Consider the following 19,522-nt stretch of genomic DNA (forward strand, 5'->3'; position numbering starts at 1 on the left):
AACCCCCTCTATGTGACCATACACAAGTGTACTGCCAGCATACAGACTAACCCCCTCTATGTGACCATACACAAGTGTACTGCCAGCATACAGACTAACCCCCTCTATGTGACCATACACAAGTGTACTGCCAGCATACAGACTAACCCCCCCTCTATGTGACCATACACAAGTGTACTGCCAGCATACAGACTAACCCCCCCTCTATGTGACCATACACAAGTGTACTGCCAGCATACAGACTAACCCCCCCTCTATGTGACCATACACAACTGTACTGCCAGCATACAGACTAACCCCCCTCTATGTGACCATACACAAGTGTACTGCCAGCATACAGACTAACCCCCTCTATGTGACCATACACAAGTGTACTGCCAGCATAGACTAACCCCCCTCTATGTGACCATACACAAGTGTACTGCCAGCATACAGACTAACCCCCTCTATGTGACCATACACAAGTGTACTGCCAGCATACAGACTAACCCCCTCTATGTGACCATACACAAGTGTACTGCCAGCATACAGACTAACCCCCCCTCTATGTGACCATACACAAGTGTACTGCCAGCATACAGACTAACCCCCCTCTATGTGACCATACACAAGTGTACTGCCAGCATACAGACTAACCCCCCTCTATGTGACCATACACAAGTGTACTGCCAGCATACAGACTAACCCCCTCTAAGTGACCATACACAAGTGTACTGCCAGCATACAGACTAACCCCCCTCTATGTAACCATACACAAGTGTACTGCCAGCATACAGACTAACCCCCCCCTGTATGTGACCATACACAAGTGTACTGCCAGCATACAGACTAACCCCCCCTCTATGTAACCATACACAAGTGTACTGCCAGCATACAGACTAACCCCCCTCTATGTGACCATACACAAGTGTACTGCCAGCATACAGACTAACCCCCCTCTATGTGACCATACACAAGTGTACTGCCAGCATACAGACTAACCCCCCTCTATGTGACCATACACAAGTGTACTGCCAGCATACAGACTAACCCCCCTCTATGTGACCATACACAAGTGTACTGCCAGCATACAGACTAACCCCCCTCTATGTGACCATACACAAGTGTACTGCCAGCATACAGACTAACCCCCCTCTATGTGACCATACACAAGTGTACTGCCAGCATACAGACTAACCCCCCTCTATGTGACCATACACAAGTGTACTGCCAGCATACAGACTAACCCCCTCTATGTGACCATACACAAGTGTACTGCCAGCATATAGACTAACCCCCTCTAAGTGACCATACACAAGTGTACTGCCAGTATACAGACTAACCCCCTTCTATGTGACCATACACAAGTGTACTGCCAGCATACAGACTAACCCCCCTCTAGGTGACCATACACAAGTGTACTGCCAGCATACAGACTACCCCCCCCCCCTCTATGTGACCATACACAAGTGTACTGCCAGCATACAGACTAACCCCCCTCTATGTGACCATACACAAGTGTACTGCCAGCATACAGACTAACCCCCCCCCCCCTCTATGTGACCATACACAAGTGTACTGCCAGCATACAGACTAACCCCCCCTCTATGTGACCATACACAAGTGTACTGCCAGCATACAGACTAACCCCCCTCTATGTGACCATACACAAGTGTACTGCCAGCATACAGACTAACCCCCCTCTATGTGACCATACACAAGTGTACTGCCAGCATACAGACTAACCCCCCCCCCCCCCCTCTATGTGACCATACACAAGTGTACTGCCAGCATACAGACTAACCCCCCCTCTATGTGACCATACACAAGTGTACTGCCAGCATACAGACTAACCCCCCTCTATGTGACCATACACAAGTGTACTGCCAGCATACAGACTAACCCCCCTCTAAGTGACCATACACAAGTGTACTGCCAGCATACAGACTAACCCCCTCTATGTGACCATACACAAGTGTACTGCCAGCATACAGACTAACCCCCCTCTATGTGACCATACACAAGTGTACTGCCAGCATACAGACTAACCCCCCCCCCCCCCCCTCTATGTGACCATACACAAGTGTACTGCCAGCATACAGACTAACCCCCCCTCTATGTGACCATACACAAGTGTACTGCCAGCATACAGACTAACCCCCCCTCTATGTGACCATACACAAGTGTACTGCCAGCATACAGACTAACCCCCCCCCCCCCCCCTCTATGTGACCATACACAAGTGTACTGCCAGCATACAGACTAACCCCCCCTCTATGTGACCATACACAAGTGTACTGCCAGCATACAGACTAACCCCCCTCTATGTGACCATACACAAGTGTACTGCCAGCATACAGACTAACCCCCCTCTAAGTGACCATACACAAGTGTACTGCCAGCATACAGACTAACCCCCTCTATGTGACCATACACAAGTGTACTGCCAGCATACAGACTAACCCCCCTCTATGTGACCATACACAAGTGTACTGCCAGCATACAGACTAACCCCCCCCCCCCCCCTCTATGTGACCATACACAAGTGTACTGCCAGCATACAGACTAACCCCCCCTCTATGTGACCATACACAAGTGTACTGCCAGCATACAGACTAACCCCCCCTCTATGTGACCATACACAAGTGTACTGCCAGCATACAGACTAACCCCCCTCTAAGTGACCATACACAAGTGTACTGCCAGCATACAGACTAACCCCCTCTATGTGACCATACACAAGTGTACTGCCAGCATACAGACTAACCCCCTCTATGTGACCATACACAAGTGTACTGCAAGCATACAGACTAACCCCCTCTATGTGACCATACACAAGTGTACTGCCAGCATACAGACTAACCCCCTCTATGTGACCATACACAAGTGTACTGCCAGCATACAGACTAACCCCCCCTCTATGTGACCATACACAAGTGTACTGCCAGCATACAGACTAACCCCCCCTCTATGTGACCATACACAAGTGTACTGCCAGCATACAGACTAACCCCCCTCTATGTGACCATACACAAGTGTACTGCCAGCATACAGACTAACCCCCTCTATGTGACCATACACAAGTGTACTGCCAGCATAGACTAACCCCCCTCTATGTGACCATACACAAGTGTACTGCCAGCATACAGACTAACCCCCTCTATGTGACCATACACAAGTGTACTGCCAGCATACAGACTAACCCCCTCTATGTGACCATACACAAGTGTACTGCCAGCATACAGACTAACCCCCCCTCTATGTGACCATACACAAGTGTACTGCCAGCATACAGACTAACCCCCCTCTATGTGACCATACACAAGTGTACTGCCAGCATACAGACTAAGCCCCCTCTAAGTGACCATACACAAGTGTACTGCCAGCATACAGACTAACCCCCCCTCTATGTGACCATACACAAGTGTACTGCCAGCATACAGACTAACCCCCCTCTATGTGACCATACACAAGTGTACTGCCAGCATACAGACTAAGCCCCCTCTAAGTGACCATACACAAGTGTACTGCCAGCATACAGACTAACCCCCCCTCTATGTGACCATACACAAGTGTACTGCCAGCATACAGACTAACCCCCCCTCTATGTGACCATACACAAGTGTACTGCCAGCATACAGACTAACCCCCCTCTATGTGACCATACACAAGTGTACTGCCAGCATACAGACTAACCCCCCTCTAAGTGACCATACACAAGTGTACTGCCAGCATACAGACTAACCCCCCCTCTATGTGACCATACACAAGTGTACTGCCAGCATACAGACTAACCCCCTCTATGTGACCATACACAAGTGTACTGCCAGCATACAGACTAACCCCCCTCTATGTGACCATACACAAGTGTACTGCCAGCATACAGACTAACCCCCCCTCTATGTGACCATACACAAGTGTACTGCCAGCATACAGACTAACCCCCCTCTATGTGACCATACACAAGTGTACTGCCAGCATACAGACTAACCCCCCTCTAAGTGACCATACACAAGTGTACTGCCAGCATACAGACTAACCCCCCCTCTATGTGACCATACACAAGTGTACTGCCAGCATACAGACTAACCCCCCCTCTATGTGACCATACACAAGTGTACTGCCAGCATACAGACTAACCCCCCTCTAAGTGACCATACACAAGTGTACTGCCAGCATACAGACTAACCCCCCTCTAAGTGACCATACACAAGTGTACTGCCAGCATACAGACTAACCCCCCTCTAAGTGACCATACACAAGTGTACTGCCAGCATACAGACTAACCCCCCCCTGTATGTGACCATACACAAGTGTACTGCCAGCATACAGACTAACCCCCCCTCTATGTAACCATACACAAGTGTACTGCCAGCATACAGACTAACCCCCCTCTATGTGACCATACACAAGTGTACTGCCAGCATACAGACTAACCCCCCTCTATGTGACCATACACAAGTGTACTGCCAGCATACAGACTAACCCCCCTCTATGTGACCATACACAAGTGTACTGCCAGCATACAGACTAACCCCCCTCTATGTGACCATACACAAGTGTACTGCCAGCATACAGACTAACCCCCCTCTATGTGACCATACACAAGTGTACTGCCAGCATACAGACTAACCCCCCTCTATGTGACCATACACAAGTGTACTGCCAGCATATAGACTAACCCCCTCTAAGTGACCATACACAAGTGTACTGCCAGTATACAGACTAACCCCCTTCTAGGTGACCATACACAAGTGTACTGCCAGCATACAGACTACCCCCCCCCCCCCCTCTATGTGACCATACACAAGTGTACTGCCAGCATACAGACTAACCCCCCTCTATGTGACCATACAAGTGTACTGCCAGCATACAGACTAACCCCCCTCTATGTGACCATACACAAGTGTACTGCCAACATACAGACTAACCCCCCTCTATGTGACCATACACAAGTGTACTGCCAACATACAGACTAACCCCCCTCTATGTGACCATACACAAGTGTACTGCCAGCATACAGACTAACCCCCCCTCTATGTGACCATACACAAGTGTACTGCCAGCATACAGACTAACCCCCTCTATGTGACCATACACAAGTGTACTGCCAGCATACAGACTAACCCCCCTCTATGTGACCATACACAAGTGTACTGCCAGCATACAGACTAACCCCCCTCTATGTGACCATACACAAGTGTACTGCCAGCATACAGACTAACCCCCTCTATGTGACCATACACAAGTGTACTGCCAGCATAGACTAACCCCCCTCTATGTGACCATACACAAGTGTACTGCCAGCATACAGACAAACCCCCCCTCTATGTGACCATACACAAGTGTACTGCCAGCATACAGACTAACACCCCTCTATGTGACCATACACAAATATACTGCCAGTGTATAGAGTAACTCTCTCTATGCAGCTACACAGTATCCTGTCAGTATACCGAATACTCTCTTCCTATGTGAGTATACTTAGTGTATCAATTAGGTAGGAATCACACAAACGTATTTGTGCAATGTGCAGAAAATAGAACCCTCTGATTTCCATGGGTGCGTTCACGTGTTGTCCTGTGCAATTCGGTCGTGCAAAAAATTACCCAGCATGCTCTATTTTCTGTCAAAGATGCCCTGAGTCTTGTGTGCCCTCACATATCCGCTGGTTCAACAGCTTTTAACATTCCGGTCAGAACGGCTCAGGTGGCGGGAAATTCGTCGATACGACCATCCAGCTTCTCACATCCCAATAATGCGCCCCTCTCAGACTCTGGTAGCGGGGTAACATCTCTTCTCTGCATAATAGAGGCGTCTGGTGGCCAACAAGCTCTACACAAGCTAAGAAGAGGTCACTACATACAAGGAGCCTCCGAGAGCCTCTTATAGGCCAAGAGGGAACCACTTTTAGGACCGCAGATGACAAGACCGTCCATCTAATCATCACAACTGTAGTCATTTGTATATCTGCCTGAGATGGAACTGCATGCCGGGTTTTGTGTCAAAATGACAACTCCTTCCAGGGGTTTTATTTTACAAATAGTGAATGTACCTTACCCCTCTAGGTGCCTCAGCACACTGTACCCCCCTCTATGTGACTAGACACGCTATACTACAGTTACTGTATACAAAGCACCCCCCTTTATGTGAGTATACGGAATACTCCTGCCTCTACGGGAGTATAAACAGTGTACTGAACCCCCACCTGTATGTGGCTATACAGAGTACTTCCGCCTCTACATGAACTAGGCAGAGTGGGCCCATTTATCAAAAGTGTCTAAAAGAAAAACTGTCCATGTTGCCCATGGCAACCAATCAGAACTCAGCTTTCATTTTACCCCAGCATTTTCAGAAATGACAGCTGAGATCTAATAAACAGTTTTCCTTCTAGACACTTCATGAGGCCGGCTGTATCCCACCCTTGTATGTGTAACCATACATGGTGCCCCCTCCTCTCTAGGTGCCTATACACAGTGTGGTGCTGGTATACAAGGTAACTCCCTCTATGACTATATATAGTACCGTGAGTGTACAGGGATGCGGTTTGTGTACAGAGGACAGTAAACATGATTGTGTGGTACATTTTATTGCAGCATGGGCTTTATCACCATTGTGGGGTGACTTGTCTCTGGACACGTACAGTCCGCAGTGACGATGATGTTCATGGACGGCGATTACAGTGTAATGAATAAAGGGCAGTCTTTACTTTCCGGTCAGTTTGATCACATTAGAGACCATGGCGCCGATCCCATCAAATATTGTATGCAGTGCGACATGGCCCATGAAAGCCGGGGTGGTGACAACATTACGGCTCTTGTCCACATGAACCTCGTGGGGAAAGGTCAAGGAGCAAAACACAGAGAAGTCCCTCATGAAAGAGTCACAACGCTCACCACTACTTCACCCTCCCATCCAAATAGTGACCAAACACACCCCTAACTACTACCCCACCCTCCCAACCAAATACTCCTCTAACACACCTGTCACTACTACTCCACCTTCCCGAACAAACACTAATCCTACACACTCCTAACCACTACTCCACCATCCTGACCAAATACTGATCCTACACATCCCTCACAGCTACTCCAACCTGCCAACCACATACTGATCTTACACATCCCTACCCACTACACCACCCTCCCGACCTAACACTACTCCACCATCCTGACCAAATACTGATCCTACAAACTCCTAACCACTATTCCAACCTCCCAACCAAATAGTGATCTTACACACCCCTCAGCGCTACTCCACCCTCCCATCCAAATACTGATCCTACACCCCTAACCACTACTCCATCGTCCTGACCAAATATTGATCCTATATAGCCCTAACCACTGATCCACCATGCTAACTAAATACTGATCCTACACAAGCCTTATAGCTAATCCCCTGCTCTGCCCAAAATACTGATGCTACAAAACCATAACCACTACTCCACCCTCCCAACTAAATCCTGATTCTACACACCTCTCACTGGTACTCCATCCTCCGGACCAAACAGTGATCCTACACACCCCTCATCACTACTCCACCATCCTGACCAAATACTGATCCTATACACCCCTCACCACTACTCCACTATCCTGACCAAATACTGATCCTACACAACCCTAACCACTACTCTACCCTCCCAACTAAATACTGACCCTACACACTGCTCATCACTATTTCACCCTCCCAAACACTGATTATGCATACTAATGTTCCACCCTTCTAACCAAAAACTGATCCTGCGCTTCCCTCAGCACTACTCCACCCTACCATAATATACTGATGCTTCATACCCCTCACCACTACTCCACGCTCCCAAGCAAAAAGTAATCCTGCACACACCTCACTACTACTCCACCTTCCCAACCAAAAACTGATGTAGCACACCCCTCACCACAACTCCATCCTACCAAAAAATACTGATCCTACACATTCTTTAGCACTACTCCAACCTCCCAAACAAACACTGATCCTATGGCATCACAGTGAACATTGTGGTGGATGAGCGTCTGCCTCCTTGTACAACGCAGTAAACACACTCCATCCCTCATATTATACATGCAATAGTGGGCACAGGACATGGGTAATATATGGCCTGTCGACAGGACTATACGAGAAGGATATGTGCACCTCCTTGGGGCAGTGTTTTCCTCCCAGTGCCTGGATAGCTTTGGCTGTGCCAGCATATGGCCATTTACCTCCTTGTTCTTCTTCCTGCCCCACGGTCACCTCCACTCCAGGAATCACCTTGGCGGCCAGGACGGGAGCGATGCAGCATAACCTGCAGGAAAGGCCTAAAAATGTTAAATAAAACCCTACCACCAATTGATTCCCATAAACTACACAGGAGAAAACCTGAAATATGAACCAAACGACAACTGTTGTATGCAGTTACTCCATCAGCGGAACAGCGAGTGTAGCTCTGGAGTATAATAAGAATGAAACACAGGATCAGTAAAGGTTATGTAATGTATGTACACAAACTCCACCAGCAGAATAGTGAGTGCAGCTCTGCAGTATAATACAGGATGTAACTCAGAATCAGTACAGGATAAGTAATGTATGTGTATAGTGACTCCACCAGCAGAATAGTGAGTGCAGCTCTGGAGTATAATACAGGATGTAACTCAGGATCAGTACAGGATAAGTAATGTAATGTATGTACATAGTGACTCCACCAGCAGAATAGTGAGTGCAGCTCTGGAGTATAATACAGGATGTAACTCAGGATCAGTACAGGATAAGTAATGTATGTGTATAGTGACTCCACCAGCAGAATAGTGAGCACAGCTCTGGAGTATAATACAGGATGTATACAGTATAACTCAGGATTAAAACGGGATAAGTAATGTAATGTGTGTACACAGTAATCCACCAGCAGAATAGTGAGTGCAGCTCTGGAGTATAATATAGGATGTAACTCAGGATCAGTATAGGATAAGTAATGTATGTATGTATGTATACAGTGTCTCCACCAGCAGAATAGTGAGTGCAGCTCTAGAGTATAATACAGGATGTAACTCAGGATTTGTAATGTATCTACATAGTGACTCCACTAACAAAATAGTGAGTGCAGCTCTGGAGTATAATATAGGATGTAACTCCGGATCAGTACAGGATAATTAATGATTGTACACAGTGACTCCACCAGCACAATAGTGAATGCAGTTTAATTTGTGGTTCGGGGGCAGCAGCGGACTCACCCAATTGGCTTCTTTGCTTTGTGGAAATCTTCTAAAACTCTCTGGACGTCATTGTGGACACGACAGGATTCACCATCTACTGCAAAGGATGAGCTGCAACATGAGGGAGCAATCAGCATCACAGACCCATGACTGCCATGTCCACCACCCGCTGACATTACTCTGAACTGCTCTCCCGGATGCCATTAGAGCTGTCCCAGGTTGTAATAGAGAGAGTACCACCCGTCTCACATATCTGTGCATCATAGATGTCAGCAGTACTAGAACATGGGACAGTGTTACCCATTCATACGTGTCCTCTGCTGGTCAGGTATCTACTGTTAGATTTGTACCGCATGCTTCTCTTTGTTGGAATTATTTGTAACAATTATTAAAACTTCCAGACACCGGCGAGGCAGGACCAGCAGGGATCACATTCCATACACCATAGTACTTCTGCCTGACCAAGCGCACTATTCTAATATCCGCCATGATGTTCCACCCTCTTGCTCGTCCCTATCACATAACATTCACATATTTATTTCCTGACTCCTCCACATCAATGTCAGTAATATAAGGGATCTATGATCACCGACTCATCACCTCCATTGCTCTCATCAGCCCACGAGGTACTCACAGATTTTTGGCCGCTCCAAAGCCTCCTGGGAATATGACAGCATCGTGATCCTGAGCCTTCAGCTGTGACAAAGCGGTGATGTCGCCACGAGCAATCCGGGCCGACTCTGCCAATACGTTCCTGCAGAAGGGAATGCCATCGATAACTCTACATTACCGAACGCTGGTTATAATGTGGCAGGTGGGAGGCAATTAAAGCGTATTCACTCATTTCAGAATGAACGAGTTTTCCCCTTTGCGGGCTGTGTCTCTAATTTTCAGTTGTTCCTGAGCTGGTGGGAGAAGACTGCTGCTATGGTGTCTACTATACACTGCATATGGACAAAACACAACATTCTGCTCCCTAACTCACTATAGCACACACAGAGAAACAACATTACCATGGAGGACACTAGAGAAGTACTAAGCAGTGTAGATGTGATTCCAGTAGTTGTAAATCATGACTGTATGACTTTCTCTCCCTTCTCCTAACCTATCTTCTCTCCAGAGACATCTATGTGCAGGAAGAGTCATCACCCTACTCCAATTCGTATTCTCTGTCTCTATTACTAAATATGGACTTCACTTGAAACCAGGTATTGGAGAGAAAATTAAAGTAAGACCCCTAGTGCCAGCACTATAGGGGAATTTTTCAGCACAAAAACATCATGTTAAGGCTTCTGGCACACTAGCGTATTTTGGGGCCATGGGCTGTCTACGTAATTCCACGGACAGCACATGACCCCATTACAGCCTATGGGGCTATACACATGGACATTCTTTCACATAGACCAATGCTCCGCGTGAAAAAAAACTCACAGCATGACCTATTCCTGTCCGTTTTATAGATGAGAAATATAACATGCCAATGAATGTCAATGTGCTGTGTCCATGTATCCATATGACTAGTGTCTGTGTGCTGTCTGATGTGAGTAGCTCCCAAGTCCCATGGGCACAACTCGCAGATAGGGCTAGTGCCTAAGATGAGCGGTCTCTAAGTACTGTGGCCGCTTAATGTTTATATCTTATACTCCAGTCACATCCAGAGCATCGGTCACAATACTGCTGTTACATCATGTTTTAAACTCCAGTTACATCCAGAGCTGCAGTCACAATTCTGCGTTGGGCCATGTACTGCAGTCATTGCTGTAGTATTAATTCTATTGTTACATCATGTCATGGCTGGCCTGCTCTGTTGCGACCAGGGACTCTCCATAGGCCATGAGGATGCACAGGTTACTAGTCCTACATGCCATGTTGTGCCCCTTCACCCTGTAGTATGGACAACACAGCCTGGATAACAGCCCTGCCCACTCCTGAGGAGTTGTCTATCATATGTGAGTGCAGAAAGATGGCAGCTTGGGTACCTGCTCTCCTGGGAGGCCTCTCCTTTGGTGTGGTCAATGACATGCATCTGAGGGATGTCCGGAGCAAACATCTTTACCACCGCTCCTGCGCGGCTCAGGTGAACCAGGATCCTACAAGAACCAAGAGTCAAAAATGAGCAGGGAATTACAGAGACGCACCGAACCAGCAGGGAATGCAGAGTGATTTCAGCTCTGAAGCAGTAGAATTTCACATACAATTAGTTATCGCTGTTTGAATGTCAGGACAGCAACCCAGCCCGCCCTGTGGTGTCAGACTTACGCCGATGCCTCGTGGATTTCCGTTCCATCATAGACACCGCACCCGGAGAGAACCTGCACAGATACAAAGAGAGAAAGGCTGAGTTTGCACCAGCATTTGGTTTCTTGTACAGTTATAATAACAGGAAAACGGAATATCGCATCCATGCTATGATGGAAATAAACAGCGCCTGATTGACTATAATGAGGTCCCACTTGGCTTAGGTCCTACATTTTGAGTCTGATCTGCGGTGGAGGCGCCACACGAAGACTACAATGAAGATGTGAACAGAGCTAAACATGGACGACGCAGGAGAAGGAGACACACGAAGACAGAGGCAGAACAACGAATGCAGGATCCTGTCTGCCCAAGGCAACGAAGCAAAATACTGTACTTGTACTGCTCCTGAGCTACAACCTGTATTATACTCCAGAGCTGCACTCACTATTCTGCTGGTGAAGTCACTGTGTACATACATTACTTATCCTGAACTGATCCCGAGTTACTGCTGTATTATACCCCAGAGCAGCACTCACTATTCTGCTGGTGGAGTCACTATACACATACATTACATTACTTATCCTGTACTGATCCTGAGTTCCATCCAATATTATATTCCAGAGCTGCACTCACTATTCTGCTGGTGGAGTCACTGTGTACATATTGCTACATTACTTATCCTGTACTGATCCTGAGTTCCATCCAGTATTATATTCCAGAGCTGCACTCACTATTCTGCTGGTGGAGTCACTGTGTACATACATTACATTACTTATCCTGTACTGATCCTGAGTTCCATCCAATATTATACTCCAGAGCTGCACTCACTATTCTGCTGGTGAAGTCACTGTGTACATACATTACTTATCCTGAACTGATCCTGAGTTACATCCTGTATTATACTCCAGAGCTGCACTCACTATTCTGCTGGTTGAGTCACTGTGTACATACATTACTTATGCTGTGCTCATACTTAATTACATCCTGTACGATGCTCCAGGGATGCACTCACTATTCTGCTGTTTGTTATTGGAAACAGTCAGCATGCTTGTAGACAGCCTCCCTCTAACAGCTTAGCTGATCTCCTAAACTGAACGAGGCAATTAGTTTTTCCTATATATGACTGTACGATGCATGTGGTAAAGAGGGTAAGTCTCAAACTCTGGGCATACACTGAAAAAGCATGAATGCTGGGGAGAGTTCAGCTCTGAAGCTGCTGAATTGTGATTAATATCTGGACTATAATACATCAAGCATCTACTACCAGAAAGTATAGATGGTCTTGTGAACTGAATATAAATACCACAACCTCATGGAGTGGGGGGTCCGCAATAATCTCTGCTACAATCCAGTGCAAGGAAGGGCCCCCAGATGGGATCTTTTCAACATGCCCCCAGAGCTGCAGTCCTCCATACATAAAAGGCATCTGGCTCCTGAGACATGAATGGTGGCATCCCCTATAGAGGTAGTCAGGAGTGGTGATAGACTTAAAGGGATATTCTTGGACTTCTTAATTTTTTTCTGGCAGACAGGTCATCAACAGATGATCAGCAGAGACCTACTGCTTGGATCTGCATCAATCAGCTGATTCACTGATGTCCCTACAGTAAGTGCTGACCACAGTGCAGCGCCCACTTCAATGAGAGCTGCGCCTGCAGTACCAACTGGGCGGCTGTGCTGACAGCGGCCCCAGAAATCAGCAGGGATCCGAGCGGCATGTCCCTGCCGAGCATCTATCAACGTGTCTGTCATCAACAGAAATTTTTTTTTTTTTTTAAAGGCCTGAAATATCCCTTTAATTCTGCCAACAAATCCACATTTAGGCAAATTGAATTTGGTACGGATTTCCGCAGCTGTAAATTCTGCTGCGTCTTCAAGAACAATTTTTTTTCCGTGTGGAAGATCCCTAAAGTTGGTTTCACATCTGCGTGGGAATCTCCGCTCGGAGGATCCGTAACCGATGAGGCTGAAAATACAGAAGAAAAAACGCTCCGCGCAGAACTTCTTATTCCGTCCAAAAGCCGGGCAATCAATGGGGTCCGCCAGGCACTGTTTGGATTCATTCAGAGACAGAACCGTTCGGCCGTGGGGATTCCCCTTCCCTGAACGCAGTAGAAAAGCGGAATCCCCAGCGCAGATGTGAAACCCCTACGTGTTCTGCATTATCTGTGGTTCTGAATATTTCTGCCTGCCTGAGGCTGGAATGTTCCTGATAAGTTGCAGGACGGTGCAGATGTGTCCTCCGCTAGCAGACAGAACATCTCCGGGGAGTCTTGTGTTTATTGTATTCTGGATCGCAGCTCTTGTGGGAAATTGCTTTTGCATGAGAAGTGAGACTTATGGCTGAAAGACAGAAAATCCTCTTAAAGACCCAGCATGGCGGCCGCGATCAGATCCTTTCTCTGCACTGACCCCTACTTCTCTCTCTCTAAGACTGCATGCGGAATCCGTCCGTGGCGGCAGCAGCGTCCGCGTGTACCTGCTTCATCAGTTCACCTCATGTGTAATGCAGATGATCTGCGCGGCTCGCCGCCGGACATGCACAGTACAGGTTTGTTTTTTTTACCTCCTGCTGTTCCAGCAGCCCATCCGTAATGTCTATTGCACACGGGCTGCGGGTCAGACAGCTTCCAGCGACTTCAACGGAAGCCGTCCGTGCGGACACTGCAGGGAAATGGAGCATGCTGCGATTTTTCCTCTGTGAGCAAAAACCGTAATTGGTTTCCGCTCAAGTGCATGAAAAACCCCTTTTCTATAGCATGCTATGGAGGGTATTTGCTGCGGAGCCCGGAGGCGGACGCCCGTGTGCGCGAGGCCTGACTTGTGTTCTGCGCACATCTGCATTACGAGGTCCCGGCACAAAATACCCAACAAAAAAGTCCACCAATATTGTGGAGTGCGTTCTGCACCATTCAGCTGTGGCACAAAACAGATCTGTTCAGCCAGGGGATTCCCCTTTCCTGCTCCCATAACGGAGCAGAAAAAGGGAATCCCCATATGGACATCGTCTAAGGCCACCTGCAGATGGCCGAGTCGGAACCAGACCCGAGCGGCACTCACCTGCTCCCGCGGGTCCGTGATGTGCCGGCTGCCGCCTAGCCGGCGCATGCTCAGAGCGGAGCCGTCGCCCGGGGAGTGACATTTCTGTGTGGGGCATACAGCATGCCACGATTTGTTTTCCGTGCGGACAAATCGTGGCCGTCTGCATAGGCTTGGGTTTTCTATGGCAGCTTCCACGGGCGGAATTTCCACCCCGTGCAGGGGGCCTTACTGAGGGTCCTTCACACTCGGGATATCGCTGCATTTTCCTAATGCGAATGTCAATAGGACTTTCTGTTAAAAACAGTGCATTAAAAAAAAACAAAAAAAAACGCGAGTTTGTGATTTTTGTGCAACGCCTTTTTAACAGTAGAAAGTCCTATTGACAATCGCATTTAAAAAAAACGCAGCGATAGAGAGTCAAGCCCCCCCCCCCCCCCCACGGGCTCGCTCACATCAGCGGAACGTTCTGTACGGAACCTCCGAGGCCAATTTTTGCTAGAAACCAGAACAAAATTGCGCATCTTGTGAATTCCGGCACAATGCCGACTGCTAGCCGGAAATCGAAAGGACGCCATTATACTCAATGGGGGTCCGTTCCGTCACAGGATGGAGCCGTTCGCCCAGGGGTGCCGTTTTTTCTTTAAACCAACACTATATCGATATATACTGTCCCGAGAATGAGGTGACTGTATATATAGACCAAGAGCTGACAATCTATTAGGGCTCCTTCACCCGTCTGGGCCTGCTCATATCGGCACGCAAAAGAGTACAGTGCGCAGACACGGGCGCAAATACACAGGAGGAGCCCTAATAGATGGTCAGCTCTTGGTCTATATACACAGTCACCTCCTCCTCAGGCCAGCATATATGTACAGTATACACATATACATCTCCTCCGGCCAGCATATAAGAATAGATCGTCAGCTCTTGGTCTATATACAGTCACCTCCTCCTCAGGCCAGTATATATGTACAGTATACACATATACATCTCCTCAGGCCAGCATATAAGAATGGATTGTCAGCTCTTGGTCTATATACACAGTCACCTCTTCCTCAGGCCAGTATATATGTCCAGTATACACATATACATCTCCTCAGGCCAGTATGTAAGAATAGATTGTCAGCTCTTGGTCCATACACAGTCACCTCTTCCTCAGGCCAGTATATATGTACAGTATACACATATACATCTCCTCAGGCCAGTATATATGTACAGTATACACATATACATCTCCTCAGGCCAGCATATAAGAATAGATTGTCAGCTCTTGGTCCATATACAGTCACCTCTTCTTCAGGCCAGTATATATGTACAGTATACACATATACATCTCCTCAGGCCAGTATATAAGAATAGATTGTCAGCTTTTGGTCTACATATAAAGTTCTCACGACGTAATGATGGACTGCAGCTCCTCCTCTGTACAGTTATTCTATACGCACCACCGCTACTTTGGCCGCGGGGTTTCCCTGTGAAGTGTGCAGGGCTCGGACCCCCAGAAGGGGCAGCAAGAGCCGGGGTCCCCGAGCACTGAGCGCCGCCATGGCCGGACTAAACTTCTCCTTCACAGCGGCTCACAGTCATGTACTCAAGAGTAACCACTAGAGGCCGCGGGCGGCGGGGGCGGCCATCTTGTCGGAGCCACACGTACTACATACAAACGTACAACGGCCGAAAGTCAGTACGCGCATCAGCTGTCAGATAATACACACTACTCCCTCTAGTGACCAGCAGCTGAACAACACCAAGAACCTTCTATATCCTCAGATTACATGGCTGCAGGTCCATGTACAGTAGAGAGGGCAGAACTAATATACCCCCTGCACACACACAAGGAGGGACCATTTTAATTTATTTTTTTGCATTAAGGTGTTTGCACCAGAATAGACATTTATCACCCATCCAAAGAATAGGTAACAAAAGTCTGATTGGGGGAGGGGTTTCACCATTGAGACCTCCATTGACCCTGAGAACAAGAGTTCTATGCCCCCCACCACCTTTCCATGGGCCTGGAGGTCGCTTCGAGCGCTTCTGCTTGGCTATTCCTACAAGCTACATTGACATGAATAGAGCAGCGCTGCACATGCTCAGCGGTCACTTCATCCAATCTGATGTGACTGTAGGGGGCGCACTGAGCCCTCAGTGAGGAAGAGAGGGACACAGGACCCCTGTTCTCAGAATCTGTGGGGGTCTCAGACCTCTACCGATCACACTTATCACCTATCCCGTAGCCAGAGCCCTACTTTTTGTAGATCACAATTGTGGTGTCTGACTTAGTAATAGTGCCCCCCAAACTGTAAGGATGCACCCTTAGTGCCCCCACAGTGTGACGCTTCCTTCTAAGGAGGCCCTCAGATGTGGCAGAAATGCAGCGGAATTTCCACAGCAGGAATCACGATTTCAAAATCTTCACATGGCACAGAAATTTGTGTTTTTATGATGTGGAATTCAACGCTTGAAAAACAAGTATTAAAAGGGGTTTTTCCAAGTAGCGCCTGCCAGGTTACACCGGCGTTGGAGCAGAAGCACTGCTCCGACCTCTGTGTAGTGGCCGGCGCTCGTAAGTGCAGGTGGAACTCTCGTTGAAATAAATGGGAGCCCAGCCTACAATTGCTGGTGCAGCTCCCACTGCTCTCAACGAGTGACAATTACTAGTGACGGCCCCTACACAGGGGTCAGAGCAGCACCTCCGGCCCAACCCCGATCTATCCCCTCCCTGGAAAACCCCTTTATTACTAGCAATGGCCCCTACATAGGGGTCAGAGAAGTACCTACAGCTCAACCCCAATGTATCCCCTGCCTGGAAAATACCTTTCTTACTAGCGATGGCCCCTACACAGGGGTCAGAGCAGAACCTTCGGCCCGACCCCGATCTATCCCCTGCCTGGAAAACCCCTTTATTACTAGCGATGGCCCCTACACTGGGGTCAGAGCAGCACCTCCGGGCCGACCACAATGTATCCCCTGCCTGGAAAATCCTTTATAACTAGCGATGGCACTCCACTGGGGTCAGAACAGCACCTCTGGTCCGATCCCGATCCATCCCCTGCTTGGAAAACCCCTTTATAACTAGCAACGGCCCCTACACTGGGGTCAGAGTAGCACCTCCAGCGCGGCCCGATATATCCCCTGCATGGAAAACCCCTTTATTACTAGCAACGGCCCGTACACAGGGGTCAGAGCAGAACCTCCGGCCCGACCCCGATCTTTCCCCTACCTGGAAAACCCCTTTATTACTAGTGATGGCCCCTACACAGGGGTCAGAGCAGCACCTCCGGGCCGACCACAATGTATCCCCTGCCTGGAAAATCCCTTTATTACTAGTGATGGCCCCTACACAGGGGTCAGAGCAGCACCTCCGGGCCGACCACAATGTATCCCCCGCCTGGAAAATCCTTTATAACTAGCGACGGCACTTCCCAGGGGTCAGAACAGCACCTCCGGCTTAATCCCGATGTATCCCCTGCCTGGAAAACCCCTTTATAACTAGCGACGACCCCTACACTGGGGTCAGAGTAGCACCTCCGGCCCGGCCCCGATGTATCCCCTGCCTGGAAAACTCCTTCATTACTAGCGACGGCCTCTACACAGGGGTCAGAGCAGCACCTCCGGGCCAACCATAATGTATCCCCCGCCTGGAAAATCCTTTATAACTAGCGACGGCACTTCCCAGGGGTCAGAACAGCACCTCCGGCTTAATCCCGATGTATCCCCTGCCTGGAAAACCCCTTTATAACTAGCGACGACCCCTACACTGGGGTCAGAGTAGCACCTCCGGCCCGGCCCCGATGTATCCCCTGCCTGGAAAACTCCTTCATTACTAGCGACGGCCTCTACACAGGGGTCAGAGCAGCACCTCCGGGCCAACCATAATGTATCCCCCGCCTGGAAAATCCTTTATAACTAGCGACGGGACTTCCCAGGGGTCAGAACAGCACCTCCGGCTTAATCCCGATGTATCCCCTGCCTGGAAAACCCCTTTATAACTAGCGACGACCCCTACACTGGGGTCAGAGTAGCACCTCCGGCCCGGCCCCGATGTATCCCCTGCCTGGAAAACTCCTTCATTACTAGCGACGGCCTCTACACAGGGGTCAGAGCAGCACCTCCGGGCCAACCATAATGTATCCCCTGCCTGGAAAATCCTTTATAACTAGCGACGGCACTCCACAGGGGTCAGAACAGCACCTTTGGTCCGATCCCGATGTATCCCCTGCTTGGAAAATCCCTTTATTACTAGTGATGGCCTGCACACAGGGGTCAGAGCAGAACCTCCGGCCCGACCCCGATCTATCCCCTCCCTGGAAAACCCCTTTATAACTAGCGACGACCCCTACACTGGGGTCAGAGTAGCACCTCTGGCCCGGCCCCGATGTATCCCCTGCCTGGAAAACTCCTTCATTACTAGCGACGGCCTCTACACAGGGGTCAGAGCAGCACCTCCGGGCCAACCATAATGTATCCCGCCTGGAAAATCCTTTATAACTAGCGACGGCACTCCACAGGGGTCAGAACAGCACCTTTGGTCCGATCCCGATGTATCCCCTGCTTGGAAAATCCCTTTATTACTAGTGATGGCCTGCACACAGGGGTCAGAGCAGAACCTCCGGCCCGACCCCGATCTATCCCCTCCCTGGAAAACCCCTTTATTACTAGCGATGGCCCCTACACAGGGGTCAGAGACGTACCTTCGGCTCGACCCCAATGCATCCCTTGCCTGGAAAATCCCTTTATTAGCGATGGCACTCCACTGGTATCAGAACAGCACCTGGTCCGATTCCGATGTATCCACCCCTGGAAAACCCCTTTATTACTAGCGATGGCCCCTACACAGGGGTCAGAGAAGTACCTACGGCTCGACCCCAATGTATCCCCTGCCTGGAAAACCCCTTCATTACTAGCGACGGCCCCTACACAGGGGTCAGAGCAGCACCTCCGGGCTGACCACAATATATCCCCTGCCTGGAAAACCCCCTTATAACTAGCGAAGCCCCCTACACTGGGGTCAGAGTAGCACCTCCAGCCCGGCCCGATGTATCCCCTGCCTGGAAAACCCCTTTATTACTAGCGACGCC

General features: G+C 48.9%; 1 protein-coding gene across 1 annotated transcript; it reads right to left on the minus strand.

The window, feature by feature from the left end:
- Positions 1-6,552: 6,552 nt before the first annotated feature.
- GATD3 (glutamine amidotransferase class 1 domain containing 3) lies at positions 6,553-16,044 on the minus strand. Its single transcript, XM_066599438.1, has 7 exons — positions 15,890-16,044; positions 11,424-11,476; positions 11,144-11,254; positions 9,799-9,918; positions 9,183-9,275; positions 8,104-8,260; positions 6,553-6,813 (listed from the first exon to the last, which is right to left on the minus strand). The coding sequence occupies exons 1-7, from the start codon at positions 15,989-15,991 to the stop codon at positions 6,685-6,687; spliced, it is 765 nt and encodes a 254-aa protein (XP_066455535.1). The 5' UTR covers positions 15,992-16,044; the 3' UTR covers positions 6,553-6,684.
- Positions 16,045-19,522: the final 3,478 nt, after the last annotated feature.

The sequence above is a fragment of the Eleutherodactylus coqui genome, chromosome 4 (assembly GCF_035609145.1).
Source record: "Eleutherodactylus coqui strain aEleCoq1 chromosome 4, aEleCoq1.hap1, whole genome shotgun sequence".
Taxonomy (NCBI): Eukaryota; Metazoa; Chordata; class Amphibia; order Anura; family Eleutherodactylidae; genus Eleutherodactylus; species Eleutherodactylus coqui.